This window comes from Periophthalmus magnuspinnatus, chromosome 22 (genome assembly GCF_009829125.3).
Source record: "Periophthalmus magnuspinnatus isolate fPerMag1 chromosome 22, fPerMag1.2.pri, whole genome shotgun sequence".
Taxonomy (NCBI): Eukaryota; Metazoa; Chordata; class Actinopteri; order Gobiiformes; family Gobiidae; genus Periophthalmus; species Periophthalmus magnuspinnatus.
The window spans coordinates 1,239,116-1,263,340 of NC_047147.1; the positions used below are offsets into that span (position 1 = coordinate 1,239,116).

Here is a 24,225-nt window from a genome sequence, read left to right on the forward strand (position 1 = left end):
GTGGTCAATGCATTAAAGCAGCATAGACTTATTTTAAAATGATAGTCATATATTTTAATTTACCTTCTCACACTGAGTTTGTGAAATACAGGTTTATATATGGTAACGGAGGCTTCTAGAATGATAATATTTAAACATAAAATTAATTATAGATGGAAGTTGATGAAAGTGTAATATAGCTTTTTTTGTTTTGCCATTTTGCTTTAACAATGCCACTTATTTTGTGATAAAACATCTTTGTTGTGTGCTTTAGTGTCTGTATTGTCCGGATAAGTATTAAGATTTTCAAAATACGATCACAGTTATTCACACACATAAATGAGATATTTTCACGACTTTGTGCTAAATACTTTGCAGCAGCACATCACATGTAAACAGGCTACATTATTCTAAATAGGCTACAGTTTCTCAAGGTGTGGATTAAAAATGTGTGAAATCTTTAGAGCTACCTTTCCCCCTTACAAAGCCCACTTATTCACCAAGTAATTCTCATAGTATAGTGCAGGGGACCTGGTATTTGGACCTGGTTTCCATGGAAAAGAAAACCCTGGGAGCTGCCACTACTTTTTAACATCTAAAATGAAGATAACACTGTATATATTTAAACTTTACTCTTTGTATAAACAACTATAGTATTTCAAATAAATTAAAAAGATGAACTTAAATTATCCATGTAGCAAACAAAAAATGTCGTGCAACATCATCCATATATCGCCTTTGGACTTTCAGAGCGTGTCGCGGAGCCTTGACCTGAAATAAAAAATGAATTTGAAAAAAAGCACTGTTACTAAACAATGAAAAATACATATTGGCAAAATATTTCTTTGACCTCCTTAATGAGACTTCTGCTCCTGAACCTCTGCACAGCCTCTGCATCTGTCGGGGCTGAAGTCACTTTCATCTTTACGCAGGATTATAAACTGTCATCTGTGAGCGCTGTTTGTTTTTAACATAGTTCATGGCGGAGAATAGCGGCTCACAAACATACACTCACCTGAAGGATTATTAGGAACACCATACTAATACGGTCTTTGACCCCCTTTCGCCTTCAGAACTGCCTTAATTCTACGTGGCATTGATTCAACAAGGTGCTGAAAGCATTCTTTAGAAATGTTGGCCCATATTGATAGGATAGCATCTTGCAGTTGATGGAGATTTGTGGGATGCACATCCAGGGCACGAAGCTCCCGTTCCACCACATCCCAAAGATGCTCTATCGGGATGAGATCTGGTGACTGTGGGGGCCATTGTAGTACAGTGAACTCATTGTCATGTTCAAGAAACCAATTTGAAATGATTCGAGCTTTATGACATGGTGCATTATCCTGCTGGAAGTAGCCATCAGAGGATGGGGTACATGGTGGTCATGAAGGGACATGGACAGAAACAATATTCAGGTAGCCCGTGGCATTTAAACGATGCCCAATTGGCACTAAGGGACCTAAAGTGTGCCAAGAAAACATCCCCCACACCATTACACCACCACCACCAGCCTGCACAGTGGTAACAAGGCATGATGGATCCATGTTCTCATTCTGTTTACGCCAAATTCTGACTCTACCATTTGAATGTCTCAACAGAAATCCAGACTCATCAGACCAGGCAACATTTTTCCAGTCTTCAACTGTCCAATTTTGGTGAACTCGTGCAAACTGTAGCCTCTTTTTCCTATTTGTAGTGGAGATGAGTGGTACCCGGTGGGGTCTTCTGCTGTTGTAGCCCATCCGCCTCAAGGTTGTGCGTGCTGTGGCTTCACAAATGCTTTGCTGCATTCCTCGGTTGTAACGAGTGGTTATTTCAGTCAATGTTGTTCTTCTATCAGCTTGAATCACTCGGCCCATTCTCCTCTGACCTCTAGTATCGACAAGGCATTTTCGCCCACAGGACTGCCGCATACTGGATGTTTTTCCCTTTTCACACCATTCTTTGTAAACCCTAGAAATGGTTGTGCGTGAAAATCCCAGTAACTGAGCAGATTGTGAAATACTCAGACCGGCCCGTCTGGCACAAACAACCATGCCACTCTCAAAATTGCTTAAATCACCTTTCTTTCCCATTCTGACATTCAGTTTGGAGTTCAGGAGATTGTCTTGACCAGGACCACACCCCTAAATGCATTGAAGCAACTGGCATGTGATTGGTTGATTAGATAATTGCATTAAGGAGAAACTGAACAGGTGTTCCTAATAATCCTTTAGGTGAGTGTATGTGGATCCGAAGATGCATATTTCTTCATGTTTATGCACAGCGTTTTGGCGGGTATACTGGCATCCATGAGTGTGACAAAAAATTTAAAAATATAATTTTATTTTAATATTTCAAGATCGCAGTAATTTTCCAATTTAGAACTACAACTTAAAAAAACAAACTAACACAAATAAAATACACTTACATTAAGTACTTATAATTTATTTTCCCATGCCACGCGGAGCCACTCGTTGCCGAACCTTGGTATAGTGTATAGACTTGAGGGTTATTGAGTTCTGCTCTAGAACCCTCTAGCTCTAGTGTCTTTGAGCGTCTTGAAAAGCGCTATATAAATAAAATGTATTATTATTATTATTAGAAATACAATGTTTTACTCTCAAAGTAAGTGCCAAACTGCTGTTGCTAATGTACGGTATGCTAGCTTTGTTTTGCCAAGCATGTCAGCATTGAATTAACCATCTCTTAGAACATGGCTGTTGTTTGTCAAGAGATTAAATCAACGTGTTGTGAGAAATTATCTTTATATTTTCATTTTTCTTCTGTTACAGGTCAGATCTGTGGAGAAGTGAGCCCATTCATGAATAAATGCAGATCCATGCAAAGGACATCATCTTGAAGATAATCAGGTGACAGAAAAGTTATACAGTGCTGCTTTAACTTATTTAGAAGTGCCCCTTTTACAGTGTAGAAAGTTGTTAAAATGATCCATTCATTTGTCTAATATTTTGTTTTGTTTGTGGTTAACAGGTGCTGATGAGGAACAAAAACAACTCATGTGTCAAAATGACTGAACATGTCTGGTGTTTTGGAGTGACATCTGGGGAGTAACAGAGGGACAAAGAGAGGAGAGAGAGGGGTGAAAGAGGGGAGGACGGGGGGAGACAGAGGGAGGCCAGTGAGGGGAGAGAGAGTGGTGTGTACGTGAGTGACTAAGAGGGGTGAGCAAAGGGATAGAGAGACGAGGAGGGAAAAAGAAAGAGGGCTAAAAGAAGGAGAGAGAGGCTAAGACAGAGGAAGAGAGAGAGAGAGAGAGACTGAGAGGAGAGAGAGTGAATACTTGTGTGTGATTGTGTGAGAGAAAGAGATTGGGGTGTGAGAGGGTAGATGCGAAAGACATAGAGAAGGAGAGAAAGGGGAGGGGGGAGGGGAAAGAGAGGGGAGAGAGGGGAGAGCCAGCATGAGCGATGAGGATGTGATCAACTGCACCATCAGCCATGAGATCCACCAGTATCTGTTCTCCTGTGTCTACATCCTGGTCCTTTTGGTGAGACTGTACTGTTTATATAAAGCACTTATCCACATCAGGTACATCTCTGAGTGTATTGTAACTAAAGCATTAAAGGGCACATATTCTTGTATTTTGTTTTTTAATAATATAGTTAAAGGTCCTATATTACACAAAATTCTTGTGAGCTTTAATCCATGTTATAATGCTCTTAACTCCTCAAAAACATACTGGGATTTCCATTTTGTTTCATTCACACATGTTTGAGTAACCCTTTAGTATTAGACCGTCTACATCTCTAAAGCTCAAAATGCTCTGTTCCACCTTGTGATGTGATGTGACTTATTTTTAAAACCTGCAGAACTGAGGACTTCACAGCAGTACTTTATTGCTGATGGTACATTTTTGAATCATATAAATATCATGGTTACATTTTTAAATAAACTAAAGTTAGTGTAGGGATGTTGGGGGAGATAGGGGGTAGGTCAAAACGGACATTTTCAGCACTCAAGCATAAACATTCATGAGTCAATTAAAATACAACTATGAGTAAGGTAATGATGGAACAGTCGTCTAAAACAGAAGTATTGCTCAGTGAAAGTGGAGATGTATATTTTCCACTGCCTCACAACTGTTGTTGTGATTTTGGGCGTTACAAAAATAAAATGAATTGAAAATGAATTGAATCACATACAATAAAAATCTAATGCTTAAATCAAACTGTAGACTTGATGTTTCTCTTATTTTGAGATCATTTCTTGTTTTTTTTGTTGTTGTTTGTTTTTTCCATCTCTGCTATGGAAACTAACTCTTAAAGTAGCTCACCAAACCACAGGAAACAAACGTCATCTTATGATTCTTAATAAACCCACAGCAGTGCTCTAAATACAGGTCACTGTCCCAAGACAATGTTCCATTATAAGAAACCTGTGTCTAGATCTGTTCTCATAAGCAGCAGATTTAGGTGGTAATCAGAGCCTGTATATATAAATGGACATAGCTAACCTGTGTGTGTTTCCAGCTCCATCGACTCCACTTCTCTCTCTCTCTGTAACTGCTGCTGTCAGACGCATTATTTTGGTCTTAAATGTTCGTATTGATCCGCTCTACATGATCCTGGGGTTTTTATTTCACTATTGTGTCTGTAAATCAAGATATGAACATTAATAACAGACAACTCAGGCACCTTCTGTCCCCGAGGTCACTCCTGCTAGTGTTAGCAACAAGTTTGATTGACAGCGTTGTGATGTGGGCAGGAAGGAAAAGCCTCGCTCGGTTGCCAGTTGTCGTAATTCCTAATATGATGAGCTTTATTTGAAGCAGAACACTGTGGGCGACGTCGCACTCACTTAGTCCACTTCTTTATACAGTCTGTGGTGGTAATACATACTTTACAATTCAATTTGGCTAACAACACATCTACAAATATGCGATTACTAATATTTTTTTATATTTGTGTATTTGTGTATATGTTTTAAATTAAAACATAATTTACAGAACACTTAATTAAAGTGTTCTGTGTTCACAGATTGGTGTTCCTTCAAACCTGTATTCCCTGTATCACGCGGTGCTGCAGCTGAAGCAGAAGAACGAACTGGGCGTGTACCTCCTGAACCTCACCATGTCAGACCTGCTCTACCTCGCCTCTCTGCCCCTGTGGCTCCAGTACATCTTTCAGGTACCAACCATCGCTTTTTGAAAGAAGCAAGAAATTAACAAAAACAAAAAGACAAAAGAAATGATGAAGCGGCTTGGAGCAGTGAAACGTCTTCACTTCTTCACTCGACACGCCAGCCACTTGACAGATTTTAATTTTTCTTCTACTAAATATAATGAGTTTAGTTATAGGCCTCTGCCCTCCATCTGAAATTATGAAATCATCAAATTTACATTAAGTTGACAAATTTTAATTTTTTACCAGATGTAAAGGCAACTTTTTATAAATTAGAGAAGTAATTTTCATCAGTGAGTAATTCCAAAATGTGTAGGCCAGTGGTCGGCAACGTCCGGCCCGCGGGAAAATGTTGGCCCTTTGCCAATTTTTTTTGGCCCGCCAGAGGATTTTGGACTTTCTTCCGGCATTGATTCTTTAATACTGTCATGATCCGCTCCGTCTGCTCCACGTTTTTCCTCCTGTCCTGCTCCTTCCCTCCCTCACCTGCCGAGCTGGGCTGAGCTCCTGGCTCCTCCTGCGTGCACCTGCAGCTCATCAGCGCGATCACCACCACCTGCTGTGTATAAGAGGAGCCAGGACCAGACACTCAGGGCGAGATCATCTGCGTTTCTACACCCTGTTCAGTGCCGGTTCATCTTCGTTTCAGCCTCATCCCGTTCGGTGCCGGATCGTATATGCCGGACGGTCCAGCTTGCTGGACCGTCTCAGCTCCAGCGCTCCCGGCTCAGCTCCGACCCTGCTTCCACCCTGCTTCCCAGCCCTGGTACTGTCTGTTTTATCTCTGCATTCCGCGACCCCGGACCCTGGTTAGCACTCTGCATCCTGCCCTGGTGCTGCCCGCATCGTCATCTCCGCTGCGCTCCACGTTCTGCTCCTGGATCCTGGCCCGTGCCTCACCTCCTGCTCACTGCCGGATCTACCCTCGAACTGTACTATTTGTCATTTCTTTAATAAATACCGTAAATATTCCCCGAGTCTGCATCCTTTGGTCCGCTACACCCACCGTTACGACAAATACCAAGTTATGTGGGCACTGCTATGGGCATTCCACTGCCCATGATGTGCATGTAACACAACATTAAAAGCAAACAATGAACTGGTGTGTACATACACCTTCACCAGTCAAAATCGTGGCTAACTGTTTTTGAACATCTGGTGAGGCAAGCGTGCAGCTCAAGGAATGTGCACCCGTTACGCTATAGCCTTCTTCCACTTCTGTGGTTAGTTATTCAAAATTCCCTATTTTATTAAAATAAATCACTTAATCATAAAACTGTCAAAATACTCAGTTTGAAGATTTCTTTTAACCGGGGTGGGGACTTGCTTTTTGTCCGCATGTCAGGTTTTATTGCTCCCGACCTTTGCTCATGTTTGACACAACATAAATCCACTTAGCCATGTCAATTTTAAACATTTTTCATTTACGTTGTGATTTTATCACGATCCTTGCTGCACTTGGCATCATCCAAGTCCTACAGCTCTCCCACAGTCGTGCGTAAAGGTGCAGGTCATTACGGCACCAAATGCGGAGTAAGGAAGCCGTTAGTGCGGTATTACGCACGACTAAAAGCCTGTCGTAGTTTAACCTTCGAGGCAGAGCTAAATCGCAGCGATGGTCACAAGAAGACAGCGTGAGAAAAGAATTTTGATGGAGAGATTTGACGATAAGCAATAATTATGCAGCTTCCTGGTTCAAGTAACCGTCTTAGAAAGATTTTATCCTTGTTTAAATCCGCACATTTTAACCACAAAAGTATTAGTTTCAATTAATATCATGAGACAAAGACCTGAATAAATGAGGTAAAAACTTAAAGTGAAAAGTTTTTCATAGCTCTACCCGATACTGTGCGCCTTTAGTATCCATATTACCATGTTCAACAAAGGCATAATTCTTACCAAAACCATAATAAAAGGGGCAAAAGCTTTTGCCCGAGGATTTTTTAATTGGCTGTTTTAGGTGAGTTAAAATGCATGTAATTCATATTTATGTATTTATAAATATATGTAAGCCAATACCATTACCATCTGGCCCGCCACCTGTGGGCGCTGAAAAAAATTGGCCCGAAGCCAAGCGAAGTTGCCGACCCCTGGTGTAGACAATAGCACATGCTTACATATATAGTAAAAAGACCATAGGTTAAATACTACAGCAGCCTATACAGTGATCTCTTCTGTATCTGCTGCACCCGCCTCACATGTGCTAATACCTGGTTTCTCTGTCTCCAGGACGATGACTGGAGGCACCGTGAGTGGCTGTGTCAGCTCTGTGGGTTCCTCCTCTATGAAAACATTTACATCAGCATCGGCTTCCTCTGCTGCATCAGCCTCGACCGTTATCTGGCTGTGGTCCACCCGCTCAGGTCAGACTGGAGATCAGATACTAGCTCACATTAAAGCTACCATTTTTATTTGAAACATGTTACCCCTTTCCTTATCTGTGCTCTCTGGTCTTCTTCTGTCAGGCCAAAGCTGACACACTATCAGACAGCAAGTACCATAGCATAGTGGTGTTATGTGAGAATACAACTGGGGTGAGTTAGCCAGTGTCATTACAGATGATTTAATTTTTATTTGCTCTAGATAGCACTTGTTAACAATTACATGCATTATGTTACATTATACACACACTGATAACATGCCAAAATACAGACATGGGTGAATTTCCAGCAGTTATCCTGCATTTTTTCTCAAACATTTTCATATCCCAGTGTACTTTCAAAACTGGCAGCAAGGCAAGCAAGCAAGTTTCTTGCCTAAAAACACAACAACAGCTTGTACTACAACCACTGCTCCCCTACTGTGGCACCTTGTACTACCAGCGGTCTCCCATCCAAGTACTAACCAGGCCTGGCCTTGTTTAGCTTCTCAGATTTGACAAGTGGAATGGCTTTATTTATGCGTGAATAAGAAAAGACACCGCTCTGGGTAGTACACAGCTGGACTCACAGCAATTAATTTCTCTGTCAAGTTTTATAGCGATCCAGTCCAGTCACAGCAGTATATAAACTCTCAAAATGTCTGCATATAACCTCAAAAGATACATATTCCTTATTATTCAGCTCCCTGACAACATTCTCAGGACTTTTCACCATTCAGTAGTATTTTATTTTGAAATGAAGTTGGCCAATTTCTCATCTCTTTTCAAACCAAACTCTTTGTGCCATAGTCCAGTAGTTCAGATATATCATCCTTTCGTTTTTACTCAAAAGATGTCACATTTGCTTTGACATAAATGGACACATATTCCTCTGATTGGTTAATCCACCTGTCAGTCATGCCCTAAGGAACTCAAGACAATAGAACTATTACCCAGACTCCGGGGGTGGACGAGATCCGTCCCGAGTACCTCAAGTCTCTGGATGTTGTGGGACTGTCTTGGCTGACACGTCTCTGCAACATCGCGTGGCGGTCGGGGACAGTACCACTGGAATGGCAGACCGGGGTGGTGGTCCCTCTGTATAAGAAGGGGGACCGGAGGGTGTGTTCCAATTACAGGGGAATCACACTCCTCAGCCTTCCCGGTAAGGTCTATTCCAGGGTACTGGAGAGGAGAATCCGACTGATAGTCGAACCTCGGATTCTGTCATAACGGGTGAGTGTAGCGAACCAAGGGATGCAGACTTGGGGCAGATTTACGGTGTTTATTGACAAAAAGGTGCAGGAATGGGACAAAGTACGAACAGTGGGTGATCCGGAGGTGAGCAGGTGAGCAGGAACACAGGAAACACAGGGACCGAGGACATGAAGGGACAACAGGCACGACAGGAACACCGGAACAGGCAGACCAGACGGGTGTAGGGCAGAGCGGGCAGGAGACATCCAGTAGAGGTAAGATTGGGCCTAAAAAATCCAGCCCGACCCGACCCAGGCCCGCGGGTATTAAAGCCCGACCCAGCCCGAGCCCGACCAATTAACTTGATTTGCCCAAGCCCGAAGCAAACCCCAAATTTCATATTTTATTTGTGAGGATAAATTAAAAAAAATAAAGAACCAAACAAAGTTAAACATGCGTAAAAATAAGCCTACTAATAAAAAACCTTCGCCACTAACTACTGAAAATGGTCTAAGGTCCTGACAGCAAAAGTCCACGCACTTGTCTGTGATGGCTTGCTTAGCGCGAAGAGATGCGGTCTTTGGGACAAATGATAATATAGATGTTTGACGATCATCACTCTTGGCAGTACAGCTGTTTAAATGCCTGCTCAGCGTCGAGGTGCCAGTCATTTTGCTCTCGTATGAAAGCAAAGCGCCACATTGACTACATTCAGCGAAGCCAACGCAAGTTTCTGTAGCATTTTCAACAATCAATTTGAAGCATTTCCACACCTCACTCTTGCCGGTGCGTGTTTGCCTTTTCAAATAGCAATTACATTACAGCGCCTTCTCTGTTTTATCCAAATTATTTTTTTTATAACAAGTATTCCTAAGTTTAGTATCCACACATCGTTTTAGTATACATTTTTATAAACATATTTTTATTTTTAAAAAGTCAGCTAGAGAGAAGCCCGGCCCGACCCGACCCGAACGTAATGATTGACATTTTAGGCCCGACCCGGCCCGAAATTTGGTTCGGGTCGGGCTCTGACTCGGGCTTGGGCTTAAGATCTTACCTCTAACATCCAGGGCCAGAGCACGACAGGAACACAGAAACGCAGCACAGACAGGGTGAGTACAAACAGACGATCTCGCACCGAGTGTTTTCTCCCATCTCCCTTTATCCATGGCAGGTGTGGTGATTAGCCAGATGGAGAGCAGGTGCGTGCGGGAGGAGCCGAGAGCTCTGCCCAGCTCCAGGTACAGGCAGGTGAGGGAGGGGGAAGAGCACACAGGGAGGAAAACCAGGAGCGGACAGTGCGGATCATGACAGATTCAGGAGGAGCAGTGTGGTTTTCGTCCTGGTCGTGGAACACTGGACCAGCTCTATACTCTCCATCGGGTCCTTGAGGGTTCATGGGAGTATGCCCAACCAGTGTTTTGTGGATCTGGAGAAGGCATTCGACCGTGTCCCTCGTGGTGTCCTTTGGGGGGTGCTCCGGGAGTATGGGGCCCGGGGCTCTTTGCCAAGGGCTGTCCGGTCCCTGTATGACCGGAGCAGGAGCTGTGTTCGCATTGCCGGCAGTAAGTCAGACCTGTTCCCGGTGCATGTTGGACTCCGCCAGGGCTGCCCTTTGTCACCGGTTCTGTTCATTATATTTATGGACAGAATTTCTAGGCGCAGCCAGGGGCCGGAGGGGGCCTGGTTTGGGAACCACAGGATTTCATCTCTGCTGTTTGCAGATGATGTTGCCCTGATGGCTTCATCGAGCCAGGACCTGCAGCAGGCACTGGGGCGGTTTGCAGCCGAGTGTGAAGCGGCTGGGATGAGAATCAGTTCCTCCAAATCCGAGGCCATGGTTCTCAACCGGAAAAAGGTGGTTTGCCCTCTCCGGGTAGGTGGTGAGTCTCTGCCCCAAGTGGAGGAGTTCAAGTATCTCGGGGTCTTGTGCACGAGTGAGGGACCCTCACCTATGGTCATGAGCTCTGGGTAATGACCGAAAGGACAAGATCGCGGATACAAGCGGCCGAAATGGGTTTCCTCCGCAGAGTGGCTGGGCGCACCCTTTGGGATAGGGTGAGGAGCTCAGTCACACGGGAGGAGCTCGGAGTAGAGCCGCTGCTCCTACACGTTGAGAGGAACCAGTTGATGTGGCTCGGGCATCTGCTCAGGATGCCTCCTGGACGCCTCCCTAGGGAGGTGTTCTGGGCATGTCCCACCGGGAGGAGGCCCCGGGGAAGACCCAGGACACGCTGGAGGGACTATGTCTCTCAGCTGGCGTGGGAAGGCCTTGGGATCCCACCGGAGGAGCTGGAGGACATGTCTGGGGTGAGGGAAGTCTGGGAGTCCCTGCTTAGACTGCTGCCCCCGCGACCCGGCCCCGGATAAGCAGAAGAAAATGGATGGATGGATGGATGTATATATATATATATATATATATATATATATATATATATATATATATATATATATATTGTATTTTTAAATATTTAGCCTGTTTTGCCTTATCTTGCTAATGGCTAATAGCTACTTCTACTTTACTCTGGTCCATTGCACTATGCTAGCAACAATGGGTGTTTGTACCATACACAGGAAATAAATTGACATAGCTAAAGCAGCTCCATCGACTCCGGCTCCAGTTCACTTTACATATAAAAATTGTCATCTCTCTCTCTGTAACTGCTGCAGTGAGCCTCATTATGTTGGTCTTAAAATGTTTGCATTAACCCGCTCTACATGATCCTGGGGTTTTTATTTTCTATTGTGTCCATAGATATGAACATTAATAACAGGCAAATCAGGCGTCTTCTTTCCTTGATCTCGCTCCCAATAGCATTAGCACCAGGTTTGCGTTTCCAGATTGGCTCTTTGGTTGCTATAATACTTAGTTGTAATTACTAATATGGAACTGGGCTCCAAATTAGCCCCTATAACTGCTAGCCTCGATGAGCTTCATTTGACTGGAGCCAAACACACACTCACTTAGTCCACTTCTTTACACAGTTTATGACTTATATATTTTATATTTTAAGAAATTCAATACCTATTTGAGTGTGTTTTTAAAGTTTAAAATATGCAGGAATTTTGAAAGGGCTTGTACCTGACGTTAATTTGTAAAGGCACACTCAGATTAACACAGGGTTTTTTAGAGTCATGGGAAACCAACTGCTGGACTCTATCCCAGATTCGATTCTCTGTCATGTTTTCAAAAGTGACAATTGCAAATAGTAGGCAGAGAAAGGACTAAGGGGGTGGGGCTAAACGTTCAAACAAAAACATGTCCCTGACTGGGTTGAAATGAGCTACAGGCCTTTTATGTAATGAAACACTTTAACTATCAAAGTTATTGACAACTCATTTATATAATATTTTTCTTCAGATTCACTTCCCTACGGTCTATGCACACGGCCTGGCTCGTCAGCGGCATCATCTGGTTGAAGGAAATAGCTGTGGGAGCCGTTTTCTTCAAACATAAAGAATTGAGCCGAGACCGAACCAACCAGTCTGTGTGTTTCGAGCACTACCCCATGCAACCCTGGGAATATCCAATCAACTACTACCGTTTTGTGGTCGGCTTCAGCCTGCCATTAGCCATCCTGCTGGTGAGAAGGTGTTATATAAGACTTTTGTTGTCGTAACGGTGCGGATAGGACCAAAGGATGCAGACCAGAGCAGTTTTAACAGTGTTTATTTACAGCGGTGAAAGTGCAGTCTTTAAACAGGTCACAAGAGCAGGTACAGGAACCGGGGAGCGGGAGACGGGTCAGGCGGGTGCGGTGCAGGTAGAGGCGGGCAGGACAGGACCAGGACGGGGATAGAAGCAGGTGCGGTACCAGGGCAGGCGGATCAGACGAAGACCAGAGCGGGGAGCGGGTGACAAACCAGAGACCAGGACCGGACAGGAGACGAGACGAGCAGGAGACGAGACGAGCAGGAGACGAGACGAGCAGGAGACGAGACGAGCAGGAGACGAGACGAGCTGGAAGCGATACCGGGACTGGAACGTGGCGGCAGGAGCTGGGCGAGTAGAGGCAGGAATCTGGAGGGTGCATAAATCCAAATGAGCATTTGCCGGAAAGTACCATATAACAAAGCTTAGCAAGAAACATTCACGTTTTACACGCGGACGGTCTGGCACCGAGTGTAGACTGCCAAGCCTTCTTGTACTCAGCAGCAGGTGGTGGTGATTAGGCTGATGCACCCCAGGTGTGCACGGGAGGAGTCAGGCACTCCACCCAGCTCCAGACACACAGGTAGGGGAGGGGGAGAGAGCACGGGAGGACAGGGAAACTGACATCATGACAGTACCCCCCCCCTAAGGTCCACCTCCTGGTGGACCCCCAGGCTTGTCAGGATGAGCGCGGTGGAAGTCTCTCACCATGTCGGGGTCCAGAATGCGTGCCCTGGGCACCCAGGATCGCTCCTCCGGACCGTAACCCTCCCAATCGACGAGGTACTGGAGGCCCCTACCACGGCGACGAACGTCAATCAGGCGGCGGACGGTGAACGCCGGGTGGCCGTCAATGACTCGGGCGGGCGGTGGGGGATCGGCCGGAGGGCACAGGTCGCTGGTCCGGACTGGTTTAACCTGGGAGACGTGAAAGGTCGGATGAATCCGGAGAGACGGGGGTAACTGGAGGCGCACCGCCGATGGATTTATGATCCTCATGATCTTAAACGGTCCCAGGAATCGGGGGGACAGCTTACGGGAGTCCGTCTTCAGCGGGACCGTCTTGGCGGAGAGCCAAACCATCTGGCCAGGTTGGTATACGGGCGCCGGGACACGGTGGCGATCGGCCGTCGCCTTAGTGCGCGCTCCAGCCCGAAGAAGGGCCGCCCTGGCCTTCTTCCAGATCCGGCGACAGCGCTGGAGATGGCGCTGAACAGACGGGACGGCGAGGTCCCTCTCCTCCGTGGGAAAGAGAGGGGGTTGATATCCCAGCGATGCCTCGAAGGGGGACATACCAGTGGCGGAACTCACGAGGGAGTTGTGAGCGTACTCTATCCAGGGCAGGTGAGTACTCCAGGTCGCGGGGTTGGCGGAGGCTGTGCACCGTAGGGCCGACTCCAGGTCTTGGTTGGCCCGCTCCGTCTGCCCATTAGATTGTGGATGGAACCCGGACGTGAGGCTAACCGTGGCCCCCAAACTGTCGCAGAAAGACCGCCATACCTGAGAGGTGAATTGGGTCCCTCTGTCGGACACGATGTCCACCGGGATGCCGTGGAGTCGGAAGACATGACTGGTCAGCTGGTCGGCAGTTTCTTTGGCTGTGGGGAGCTTAGGCAGGGCAACGAAATGGGCGGCCTTGGAGAAGCGGTCCACAATGGTGAGAACCACCGTGTTCCCCTGGGAAGGGGGAAGGCCCGTCACGAAGTCCAAGGCGATGTGGGACCAAGGGCGACGAGGAACTGGGAGAGGATGCAAGAGACCAGAAGGGGGTGAGTGGGAGGCCTTGGCCCGAGCACATACCTGGCAGGCGGCGACATAAGCCCGGGTGTCTGTGTCCATCGTGGGCCACCAGAAGCGTCTCCTGAGGAGGGAGAGAGAGCGACCGGCACCAGGATGGCAGGCGAAACGGGAGGCATGGACCCACTGGAGCACCTGAGACCGGACAGAATCGGGAACAAACAGTTTATCTGGAGGGCCGTTACCTGGGTCGGGGTCGTTGGTCTGGGCCTCTCGGACGGTGTCCTCGATATCCCAATGGACCGCGGCCACCACACACGAGGAGGGGATAATTGTTTCTGCGGTGACCGGGCTATCCTCCAGGGCGAACTGGCGGGAGAGGGCATCTGGTTTGACGTTCCGAGATCCGGGGCGGTAGGTGAGGAGAAAGTTGAAGCGGCTGAAGAAGAGGGACCAACGAGCTTGACGGGGATTGAGGCGCCTGGCGGACTGGATGTACTCCAAGTTTTTATGGTCGGTCCAGACGATGAATGGTTGCTCCGCCCCTTCGAGCCAGTGGCGCCACTCCTCCAAGGCCAGCTTTACGGCAAGGAGCTCCCGATCCCCCACATCATAATTGACCTCGGCCGAGGACAATCGCCGGGAAAAGAAGGCGCAGGGACAGAGGCGGTTGTGGGGGTCGAACCTCTGCGAAAGCACGGCCCCCACTCCCGAGTCGGAGGCGTCGACCTCCACGATGAATTGCCGTGAAGGGTCGGGCTGGTGCAGGATGGGAGCGGAGGTAAATAGTCTCTTAAGCTTCTCGAAGGCTGTCTGCGCCTCAGGAGACCAGGCAAACGGCAAAGCAGGAGAGGTGAGTTTAGTTAAGGGCGAGATAACCCTACTAAAATCCCGGATGAAACGTCTATAAAAATTGGCAAAGCCGATAAATCTCTGGAGCTGTCTCCGGCTGGTAGGAACGGGCCACTCAGTGACAGCCTGGATCTTTTCAGGGTCAGCTCTTACTTGGCCCCGCCCCACAATGAAGCCCAAAAAGCTGACCTCCTCTGCGTGAAACTCGCATTTCTCAGCTTTCACGAACAGTTTATTCTCGAGGAGGCGCTGGAGAACCTGGCGAACGTGCTGATGATGCTCCTGGGGGGACCGCGAGAAAATCAAGATGTCATCCAAGTAAACAAAGACGAATCGGTTAAGGAAATCACGGAGCACATCGTTGATGAGGGCTTGGAATACGGCAGGGGCGTTGGTGAGACCGAAGGGCATAACCAAGTATTCGAAATGTCCCAGGGGTGTCTTGAAGGCCGTCTTCCATTCGTCTCCCTCCCTGATGCGCACCAGGTGGTACGCATTCCGCAAATCCAACTTTGAGAAGATGGTCGCACCGTGGAGGGGCGTAAATGCCGAGTCCAGTAAGGGGAGCGGGTATTTATTCTTTACAGTTATATTGTTCAGACCCCGGTAATCAATGCAAGGCCGCAGGGATTTGTCCTTCTTAGCCACAAAGAAGAACCCCGCTCCCACGGGTGAAGTGGACGGGCGGATGATTCCGGCAGCCAGGGACCCACGGATATAGTCCTCCATTGACTCGCGTTCAGGTTTAGACAGGTTATATAGCCTGCTAGATGGTAGTGGGGCACCCGGCAGGAGGTCAATGGCGCAGTCATATGGACGGTGGGGCGGTAAAGAGAGGGCCTTGCTCTTGCTAAAAACCTCCCCCAGGTCGTGATATTCAGCAGGCACCGAGGACAGATTGGGGGTGTCTGGGGACGGATCAGCGACAGGAACGGACCTCCCGGCCGGAGGGAGGGCGGACCGAAGGCACTTGGCGTGGCAATCGGGACTCCAGCCCGAAACTCCGCCCCTGGCCCAATCGAAAACAGGGTTGTGGGCGCGTAGCCAGGGGTAACCAAGGACCAGAGGAGAAGCGGAGGAGGACAGGACATGAAACTGACGGTTCTCTTGGTGGTTGCCGGACAGAATCACGGTGACAGGTTCTGTGATGTGAGTGATGTGCCCCAGAAAACGTCCATTGAGCCCCTGGGCATTTAAGGGGCGTTCGAGGGGCTCCAGGTAGACCCCGAGCTGCTCCGCGACTTGGGCATCAATAAAGTCCCTCTCAGCCCCGGAGTCGATAAGGGCGGAAACGCATAAGGTCTCTGTGCGAACGCACAGGGTGGCGCTGAGCCGCAGTCTATTAGAAGAGTCCAGGATGTGTTGCTCGCCCACCAGTACTCCCAGTGCTACTGGTGGGCCCCCCCTTTTGGCCGAACTGGGCAAGTGACCACATAATGTCCGCGCTCACCGCAGTAGAGGCAAGCCCCGGCCAGACGACGCCTCCGTTGACGCTCCTCGGCCGACACAAGGGTCCTGTCGAGTTGCATGGGCTCATCCGGCGGGGGCGGGGCAGCGCGTGGCTCCGGCGGGACCGGTGACCGGCGTCTCTCTCGGCGACGAGCCCGTAGGCGGTTGTCTATACGGTGAGTGAGGGAGATGAGGGTCCGCAGGTCGGGGGGTTCGTCCCGGGAAACCAATTCATCTTTCAAAGTCTCGTTCAGGCCCCGCACAAACACAGCCCGCAGCGCGCTGTCCGTCCAGTCCAGCTCCGCCGCATGTGTCCAGAATTCAATGGAATAATCCGCTACCGTCCTGGAGCCCTGGCTGAGAGTCAATAACCGGGAGGCAGCATTGTCCTGGTAGTGCGGGTGGTCAAACACCAGCTTAAACGTGGACACAAATTCATTAAAATCCAGGCTATCCACAGACGTCTTCATTAGGCGCGCCTCTGCCCACTGGAGAGCTCTGCCCCGGAGTAATCCACATATATATCGGATCTTGGTGGCCCCCGAGCTGAAACGAGAAGGGCATTGCTGGAACATGAACTCGCACTGGAACAGGAATCCGCGACAGAGGTGAGGTTGTCCAGCATACGGCTCCGGATCCGTGCCTCTCGGCTCCGGGAGGCGTGGCGGCGCTCCGGCTGCAGCAGGCGGGGTGACGAGGAGCGCGGCCACCTGGTGGTTAAGCTGTGCCACCTGCTGGGACAATGTCTGATTTAGCTCCAATAGAGTTCGAATGGATTGTTCATGCTGACCCAGCACCGCCTCGGGGTGAGAGTGCGTGAGGCGGCGCGTCTGGTCCGGATCTGAGCCTGCTTGGTCCATAGTGGCCAGACCGTTCTGTCGTAACGGTGCGGATAGGACCAAAGGATGCAGACCAGAGCAGTTTTAACAGTGTTTATTTACAGCGGTGAAAGTGCAGTCTTTAAACAGGTCACAAGAGCAGGTACAGGAACCGGGGAGCGGGAGACGGGTCAGGCGGGTGCGGTGCAGGTAGAGGCGGGCAGGACAGGACCAGGACGGGGATAGAAGCAGGTGCGGTACCAGGGCAGGCGGATCAGACGAAGACCAGAGCGGGGAGCGGGTGACAAACCAGAGACCAGGACCGGACAGGAGACGAGACGAGCAGGAGACGAGACGAGCAGGAGACGAGACGAGCAGGAGACGAGACGAGCAGGAGACGAGACGAGCTGGAAGCGATACCGGGACTGGAACGTGGCGGCAGGAGCTGGGCGAGTAGAGGCAGGAATCTGGAGGGTGCATAAATCCAAATGAGCATTTGCCGGAAAGTACCATATAACAAAGCTTAGCAAGAAACATTCACGTTTTACACGCGGACGGTCTGGCACCGAGTGTAGACTGCCAAGCCTTCTTGTACTCAGCAGCAGGTGGTGGTGATTAGGCTGATGCACCCCAGGTGTGCACGGGAGGAGTCAGGCACTCCACCCAGCTCCAGACACACAGGTAGGGGAGGGGGAGAGAGCACGGGAGGACAGGGAAACTGACATCATGACATTTGTTCAGCTATAAGGGAAGCTACTTAAGTTTTGGTTTGTTTCACAGAGGGGCTTTCAGTGCAAGTAAAGTGATTTCTGTGTGATCCTTCAGTTGTTCAGGTTAGTTTCATAGCAAAAGAATGCTTAAGTATATCAGTTGGTTAAAATGTGTTTGAGTGAATATGAATTTCGCCACTCATCCAACTAGTTTCTTCAGTTCCGATGATGGCTAATGCGCTAGCCAAAGTAATTATGGGCCCTCTTCTGCCTCCATTGACTCTGGCTCCAGTTCACTTTACAATAGAAATCTGTGTCTCTGGTAAGGGACTGGTTTATATTTCACGCTGAAGGGATGTTTTATTCCAGATAACTTCTTCACAATTCAAACTTCTTTGCCTTTTTATGATCCAAATAATGATCCAAATAATGCAATAATGAAAAAGTCACTGCTCATTGTTTTCATTTCACTTTTTAGACAGCTTGCAAATGTTTTCTCTTACTGCTTGTCCAGAAAAAAAATCATCCATCTCCAGTGCTTGAGCTAGTCTTGGTCAGGACAACCTTGGCTTGAGGAACTGACCTATTGTGCATGTTTTGGGTTTATGGGGTAAACTGGAGGAAACTCACCCAGACATAGGAAGAACATGCCAACTCCACCCAGACACAGGGAGAAGATGCAAATTCAACACAGACATAGACAAAACATGCAAACTCCACACAGGCACAGGGAGAACATGCAAACTCCACACAGACACTGGAAGAACATGCAAACTCCACCTAGACTGGGTCTCCACCTCTTTTGGCCCTCTCTTTTTTTTCTCCTCTTCTCTAAGTCCCTTCACTTGCCTCTATCCTCCTCACTCTCTTCCCTCCTCTCCCTCCCTGTCTCTCTCCCTCCCCGTCCCTCCCTCTCTCTCTCTCTCTCTCTCTCTCTCTCCCCTTTCACCTCTCTCCTTCTCTACCCTCTTTCACCTCTCTCTCCCCCTCTCTCCCCTCTTTCACCTTTTCACCCCTCTCTACCCTCTCACTCTCTCTCTCCCCTCTTTCACCTCTCTCTCCCCACTTTCACCTCTCTCTCCTTTTTCACCTCTCTCCCCCCCTCACTTTCACCTTTCTCTCTCCCCTCTCCCCCCTTTCCTCTCTCTCCCCTCTTTCACGTCTCTCTTCTCTCTCTCTCTCCTCTCTTTCACCTCTCTCTGCTCTCTCCCCTCTTTCACATCTCTCTCCCCTCTTTCACTTCTTTCTCCCCTCTCTCTCCCCTCTTTCACCTCTCTCCTCTCTCTCCCCTCTTTCACCTCTCTCCTCTCTCTCTCCCCTCTTTCACCTCTCTCTCCTTTTCTCTCACCTCTCCTCTTTTTCACCTCTCTCCTCTTTCTCTCTCCCCCTTTCACCTCTCTCTCCTTTCTCTTGCCCCCCTTTCACCTCTCTCTCCTTTCTCTCTCGCCTTTTTCACATCTCTCTCTCCCCCCTCTTTCACCTCTCTCTCTCTACGTTTATGTTTATGTTTACATGTTATGTTAATCATTATAGCATTTTTTGTTTATGTTTATGTTTACATGTATTTGAGTTCTGTTAATCATTATAGTTATTTTGTTTATGTTTATGTTTATGTTTACATCTATTTGAGTTCTGTTGATTATTATAATTATTTGTATTTATGTTTATGTTTACATGTATTTGAGTTCTGTTGCTCATGATTGATAGACTAGGTCATATATTTGCACATTTGGTGACTTTGTGCATATTTGGTGACTTTGTGTATTCCGTTGTGTCTGTCCTTGTCTCAGATCTCGTACCTATGTGTGCTCCGGGCAGTTGGCCGCAGTGCCGGGACTCTGCCTGATCAGAAGTCCAGGATCCGACAGCTCGTCAGCAGCACCATCCTCATCTTCCTCGTCTGCTTCTCGCCGTACCACGTCTTTCTGCTGGTGCGCACCCTACTGGAGAGAGACTGCATCTTCATCATAGGTAATCATTTAGATTCACAACATTTTTGTCTACAATCTGATGTCATCATTTCTAGTCTGTAGTGCTTTTCAATGTTTTTGAAATAAATTACCAAATAAAAAAAAACCCTAAATGGACTGTTACACTATTTTAGCTACGACGGCTCTTTTTAAGATTTTTGGCCATTGTGGGAGTATAAAGGTGAGAGAGATGCTTAAACTGTCAAATAACTGTCGAACTTACAAAGTCATATCTGGCAACGCGCCTTGACTAAAAGGCTGGAGCTCTGTTTTGCAGCTGTAGGGTATTCCTCTATATTAGAAATGCAAATTTAAAAGGAACTGTATGCAAGATTTGGACTTTCAAAATCATAAATATGTCCTGTCTGTGTAATCATGTTCAAATCTAGGATAGGTTTTAATGGTAACAAGTGTAATGTTGATTTATTCTTAGTTACAAAACACCGAACATGAAGTTTATGTTATAATTTGGTGTTTTGGTTGTGAACATAATTATCAGACAGCAGAATCAGCCTCACATGACTCTCTCATTTGGGTTGCCAGTTTCAATGCTGAAATTCAGTTGTTTTAAACCTAAAATGCTTCTCTCTGATCTGAATGGTCACTACCTAAAACCCAGCACCTGCAGCCAATCATGAATCAGTGCTAGTGCAGCCTCTGTAGCTCAGGGAGTGAATTCTGGATGTTCTGAGCTTTCACGTGATGCTTGCCCATATCCTGAGAAGGAGAAAGACTTGAGTGTGTGTTTTATCTGCAGGTGAAAGCTCTGGCAACACAGGATCAGATGAAATTGTAATAAATAGTTTTTAATGTGAATGCCTTTCTATGTATTTTTGAGCAATTAAACACCTGGAATGAAATAAATCAATGGTACCATAGATATGTTTAATACCACACTGTGGAACATAATAGACTATACAATAACAGCTCAATGGAGAAACAGGAAGGCGGCCCTCCACTGGAAAACAATCAGAATCAGAAGCAGTTTTATTGATCCTCAAAGGGAATTATAAAGTTACATGATGCAAATCAAAAACTACTTGTTGATTTGTTGAACTTTCATAATCACTATATCGACTTATTGTTCAATATATGTATTTTGTGGTGTGTACATTTTCTTTGCCGAAGAAGGTCGATTTAATAACTACTCTGACTCATTACAGACTCAAACTAATGACTAAAGTGTTTCATTATGCTGTTTATTTCTTGCAGCTCATGATTTTAACAATATTGTAGATTCAGTATAGTTTTTGTGGTTTAAATCTGGTCTTAGGTTACTGTGTTTCAATATTATTGTTACTTGTCTGTGTTTACTTCAACGATATATTGAACTTCAAAATGTGTTAACGTGACAGGCATACTTATCCTTTTCCTTGTGCGTCCCAGGTATTTTCAACTACTACCACATTTCTCTGCTCCTGACCAGTCTGAACTGCGTGGCTGATCCGGCATTGTACTGTTTCGTCAGTGAAAGCGCTCGCCGTGGGATCTACAAGGCCCTGCTCCGTCCCGTATCCAGGCTCCTTTGCTGCTGCTGTCGCCGTGGAAACACCAGTCCTGGCAACCTCCCGTCAACCTCCCACGAGGTTGCCACGGACAACCACGACGGGCGTCATACGGTTACGCTGCTCACCCACACCAGTGCAATGACTGAACTAAAAAGGGATAATTTGATAAAACATACCATTCTTGTCACGCAAAATGATGAAAAGACATTAATACCATTGACTGCACAGAGTAACAAATATATCACAAATGGAGAAGGGAAAAATACATGCTCGGTTTAAATAAAGTTAAAGGTGCACTCTGCAACTTTTCTGGTGGGGCTCCTTATCTCCATCATGTGTTTATTCCCTTACTGGACATTTTATTGCTCAGAAATACCTTGAAAAACATGCATTGTTGCCATGAGTGGTTCACCTCACCACAGATGTGACCTTTTTTTTTGTGTGTGTGTGTGCCTATTTCTGTTCTCTTACTGTGAAGTGCGCATTGCAACACTGGAATTCCACTTGGAAAAATAAAGGTTAACTGCTTGTCAAAAACATTAAATGCTGTACTGTTGAATATTACATGGAAAGAAGTCACATCTCCATGGACACAAGTAGCTGGCATACCCCAACCAGAAAAGTTACATAGTGTACCTTTAAGAAGTTAAGATTAAGTAAGATTTTGAACCTTGGGTAAAGAAGCAAGAGGTAATGTCGGTGCAGCGTTTGGGGATCCATCTCCAGATCTTGAGCCTGGATTTCGGTCAGGACCCAAAGGAAACTCACCCAGACACAGGCAGAATATGCAAACTCCCCACAGAAAGGCCATCTCATAGTCCAGAACTTACACCCAGGATCCTCTTGTTGTGAGATGAGAATGCTAACCACTCTGCCACTGCACTATTGTTAAGCTTATGAAAATTTACAATGTTGAACTAGAAACTACCTTCAAGATGTTGGAACAATTTTGACAACTTTTTACCATTCAAAGAATAGAATATTTTGGTTTAAATTGCAAATCACTACGGCAACATTCCTAATTCCCATTGATTCTGGAAGCCATACATGACATTAACAAACCAAAGCAAATGTATTACGAGGGGAAAGGCAAGGTTGGAATAGACAACTTTAGTGGACCATTTTTTCAAACTTCCGGCTGCTCCGTTTCTGTGCGAATGCATTTTGGCAGGATTTTAAGCTAGATGCCTTTCTGTTTGTAACCATACTTGTACTGTGACTGGAGTGGACAATGTAGGTTACTTGCTCAAGGACACAATGGCAGCATGTATATTTGACCAAGGTTCGGACCAGTGATTCCAGTGGATCAAACTCTATGGCAGCTTCCACACTGAGCTGTATCGCTTAAAGTGTTATTGTGTTACAAGTTCTTCCATTGTTTACATCAGGATACAAACACAGACCTGTAAAATGACTGAAATTATTCAAATATTCTTCAACTTTTGATATGTTATGAACACATACAGACACATCGCAAAAACACAAATACAGCTGCCACTTTCCAATGACAAAAAAGAAAAGAAATTAAAGGTACACTGCGTAACTTTGTGGAGGTGGCAAGTCACCTGCACGATACCACAGAAAGTTAAAACCATACTTGGGAACATTCTCCATGATGATAGCTAAGTTTTATGCCATACTGTGGAATATTATAGCCAAAGGAACAACATTTCCATGGAAACAACCAAGTTGAAGCCCCCCTCCAACAATAACTATGTTTATGGAGATGCAAACCCTGGACTACACACTTCAGACATAAAGAGGGATCAGCTGGCAGGTTTTGTGATAGTTTTAAAGTTACTTGAGACCTTCTGTTTTGTTCTGAGTCTGCCCTGTTACAAAAGACAGAAAATGGCTTTAAATGTTAAATAAAAATATATAAAAAATTTATAATTTGTAAAATAATACCTAGTGCAGGGTTCAGCAGTTCACTTATATTTGTAAATCATAACACACAAACTTAAATAGTGATCAATTGGAATTCACATCCAATTTTGACAAAAAATGTGCAAATGGCAACCACAGAGTGTTCAAAATAAGACTACAATAAAAAGTTGATTCCATATTAGGTTTTATAAATCACTACATAGGCAAAATGCATTTAAAACAGTGACTGAAACATGACTCTAAATTAGCATGTTAAGTGTGCTGCCCCATTAAAGAACTTTGCCCCCCCATAGCTCCTCCAGCCAAAAATACCTGGCTTCTGGGTGGGAGCTTGATTTCAAAAATAGCGTCCAGATGACCACCGCTGAAACCTTCTCTACATCCTTTTGTAAATCCGATCAAATTTTTAAAACATTTTGAGCCCAAAACAAAGAAGACTGGAATAGTATTTTTGGCCTGTTTCAGCTTTTTCAGTTGTGAATGTGTAATCAGTGCAAAAGTGTATGGGGTTCAGAGATTTTTGACCAATCTGACATGAAGTTTATAAGTTTGCAGTACTTACTCGCACTTACTTCAATGTTCAAATTAAGGTAACAGTATTAACTACACTGCCCGGCCAAAAAAACAGGTCATAATACACTGTAATATATCATTGGCCTGCCTTTAGCTTTGATTACGGCACGCATTCGCTGTGGCATAGTTTTGATAAGCTTCTGCAAAGTCATAAGCTTTATTTCCATCCAGTGTTGTATTAATTTTTCACCAAGATCTTGCATTGATGATGGTAGAGTCTGACCGCTGCACAAAGCCTTCTCCAGCACATCCCAAAGATTCTCAATGGGATTAAGGTTTGGACTCTGTGGTGGCCAGTCCATGTGTGAAAATGAACAATTTGAGCCCGATGAATCCTGAAACTGTCATCTTGGAATATGCCTGTGTCATCAGGGAAGAAAAAATCCATCAATGGAATAACCTGGTCAT

General features: G+C 46.3%; 1 protein-coding gene across 1 annotated transcript; it reads left to right on the forward strand.

The window, feature by feature from the left end:
* The first annotated feature begins 2,959 nt into the window (after positions 1-2,959).
* On the forward strand, positions 2,960-22,938 carry LOC117390824 (ovarian cancer G-protein coupled receptor 1). Its single transcript, XM_033988631.2, has 6 exons — positions 2,960-3,472; positions 4,962-5,111; positions 7,335-7,468; positions 12,023-12,245; positions 19,670-19,850; positions 21,236-22,938. Exons 1-6 carry the CDS (start codon positions 3,386-3,388, stop codon positions 21,634-21,636), a joined length of 1,176 nt encoding a protein of 391 aa, XP_033844522.2. The 5' UTR covers positions 2,960-3,385; the 3' UTR covers positions 21,637-22,938.
* Positions 22,939-24,225: the final 1,287 nt, after the last annotated feature.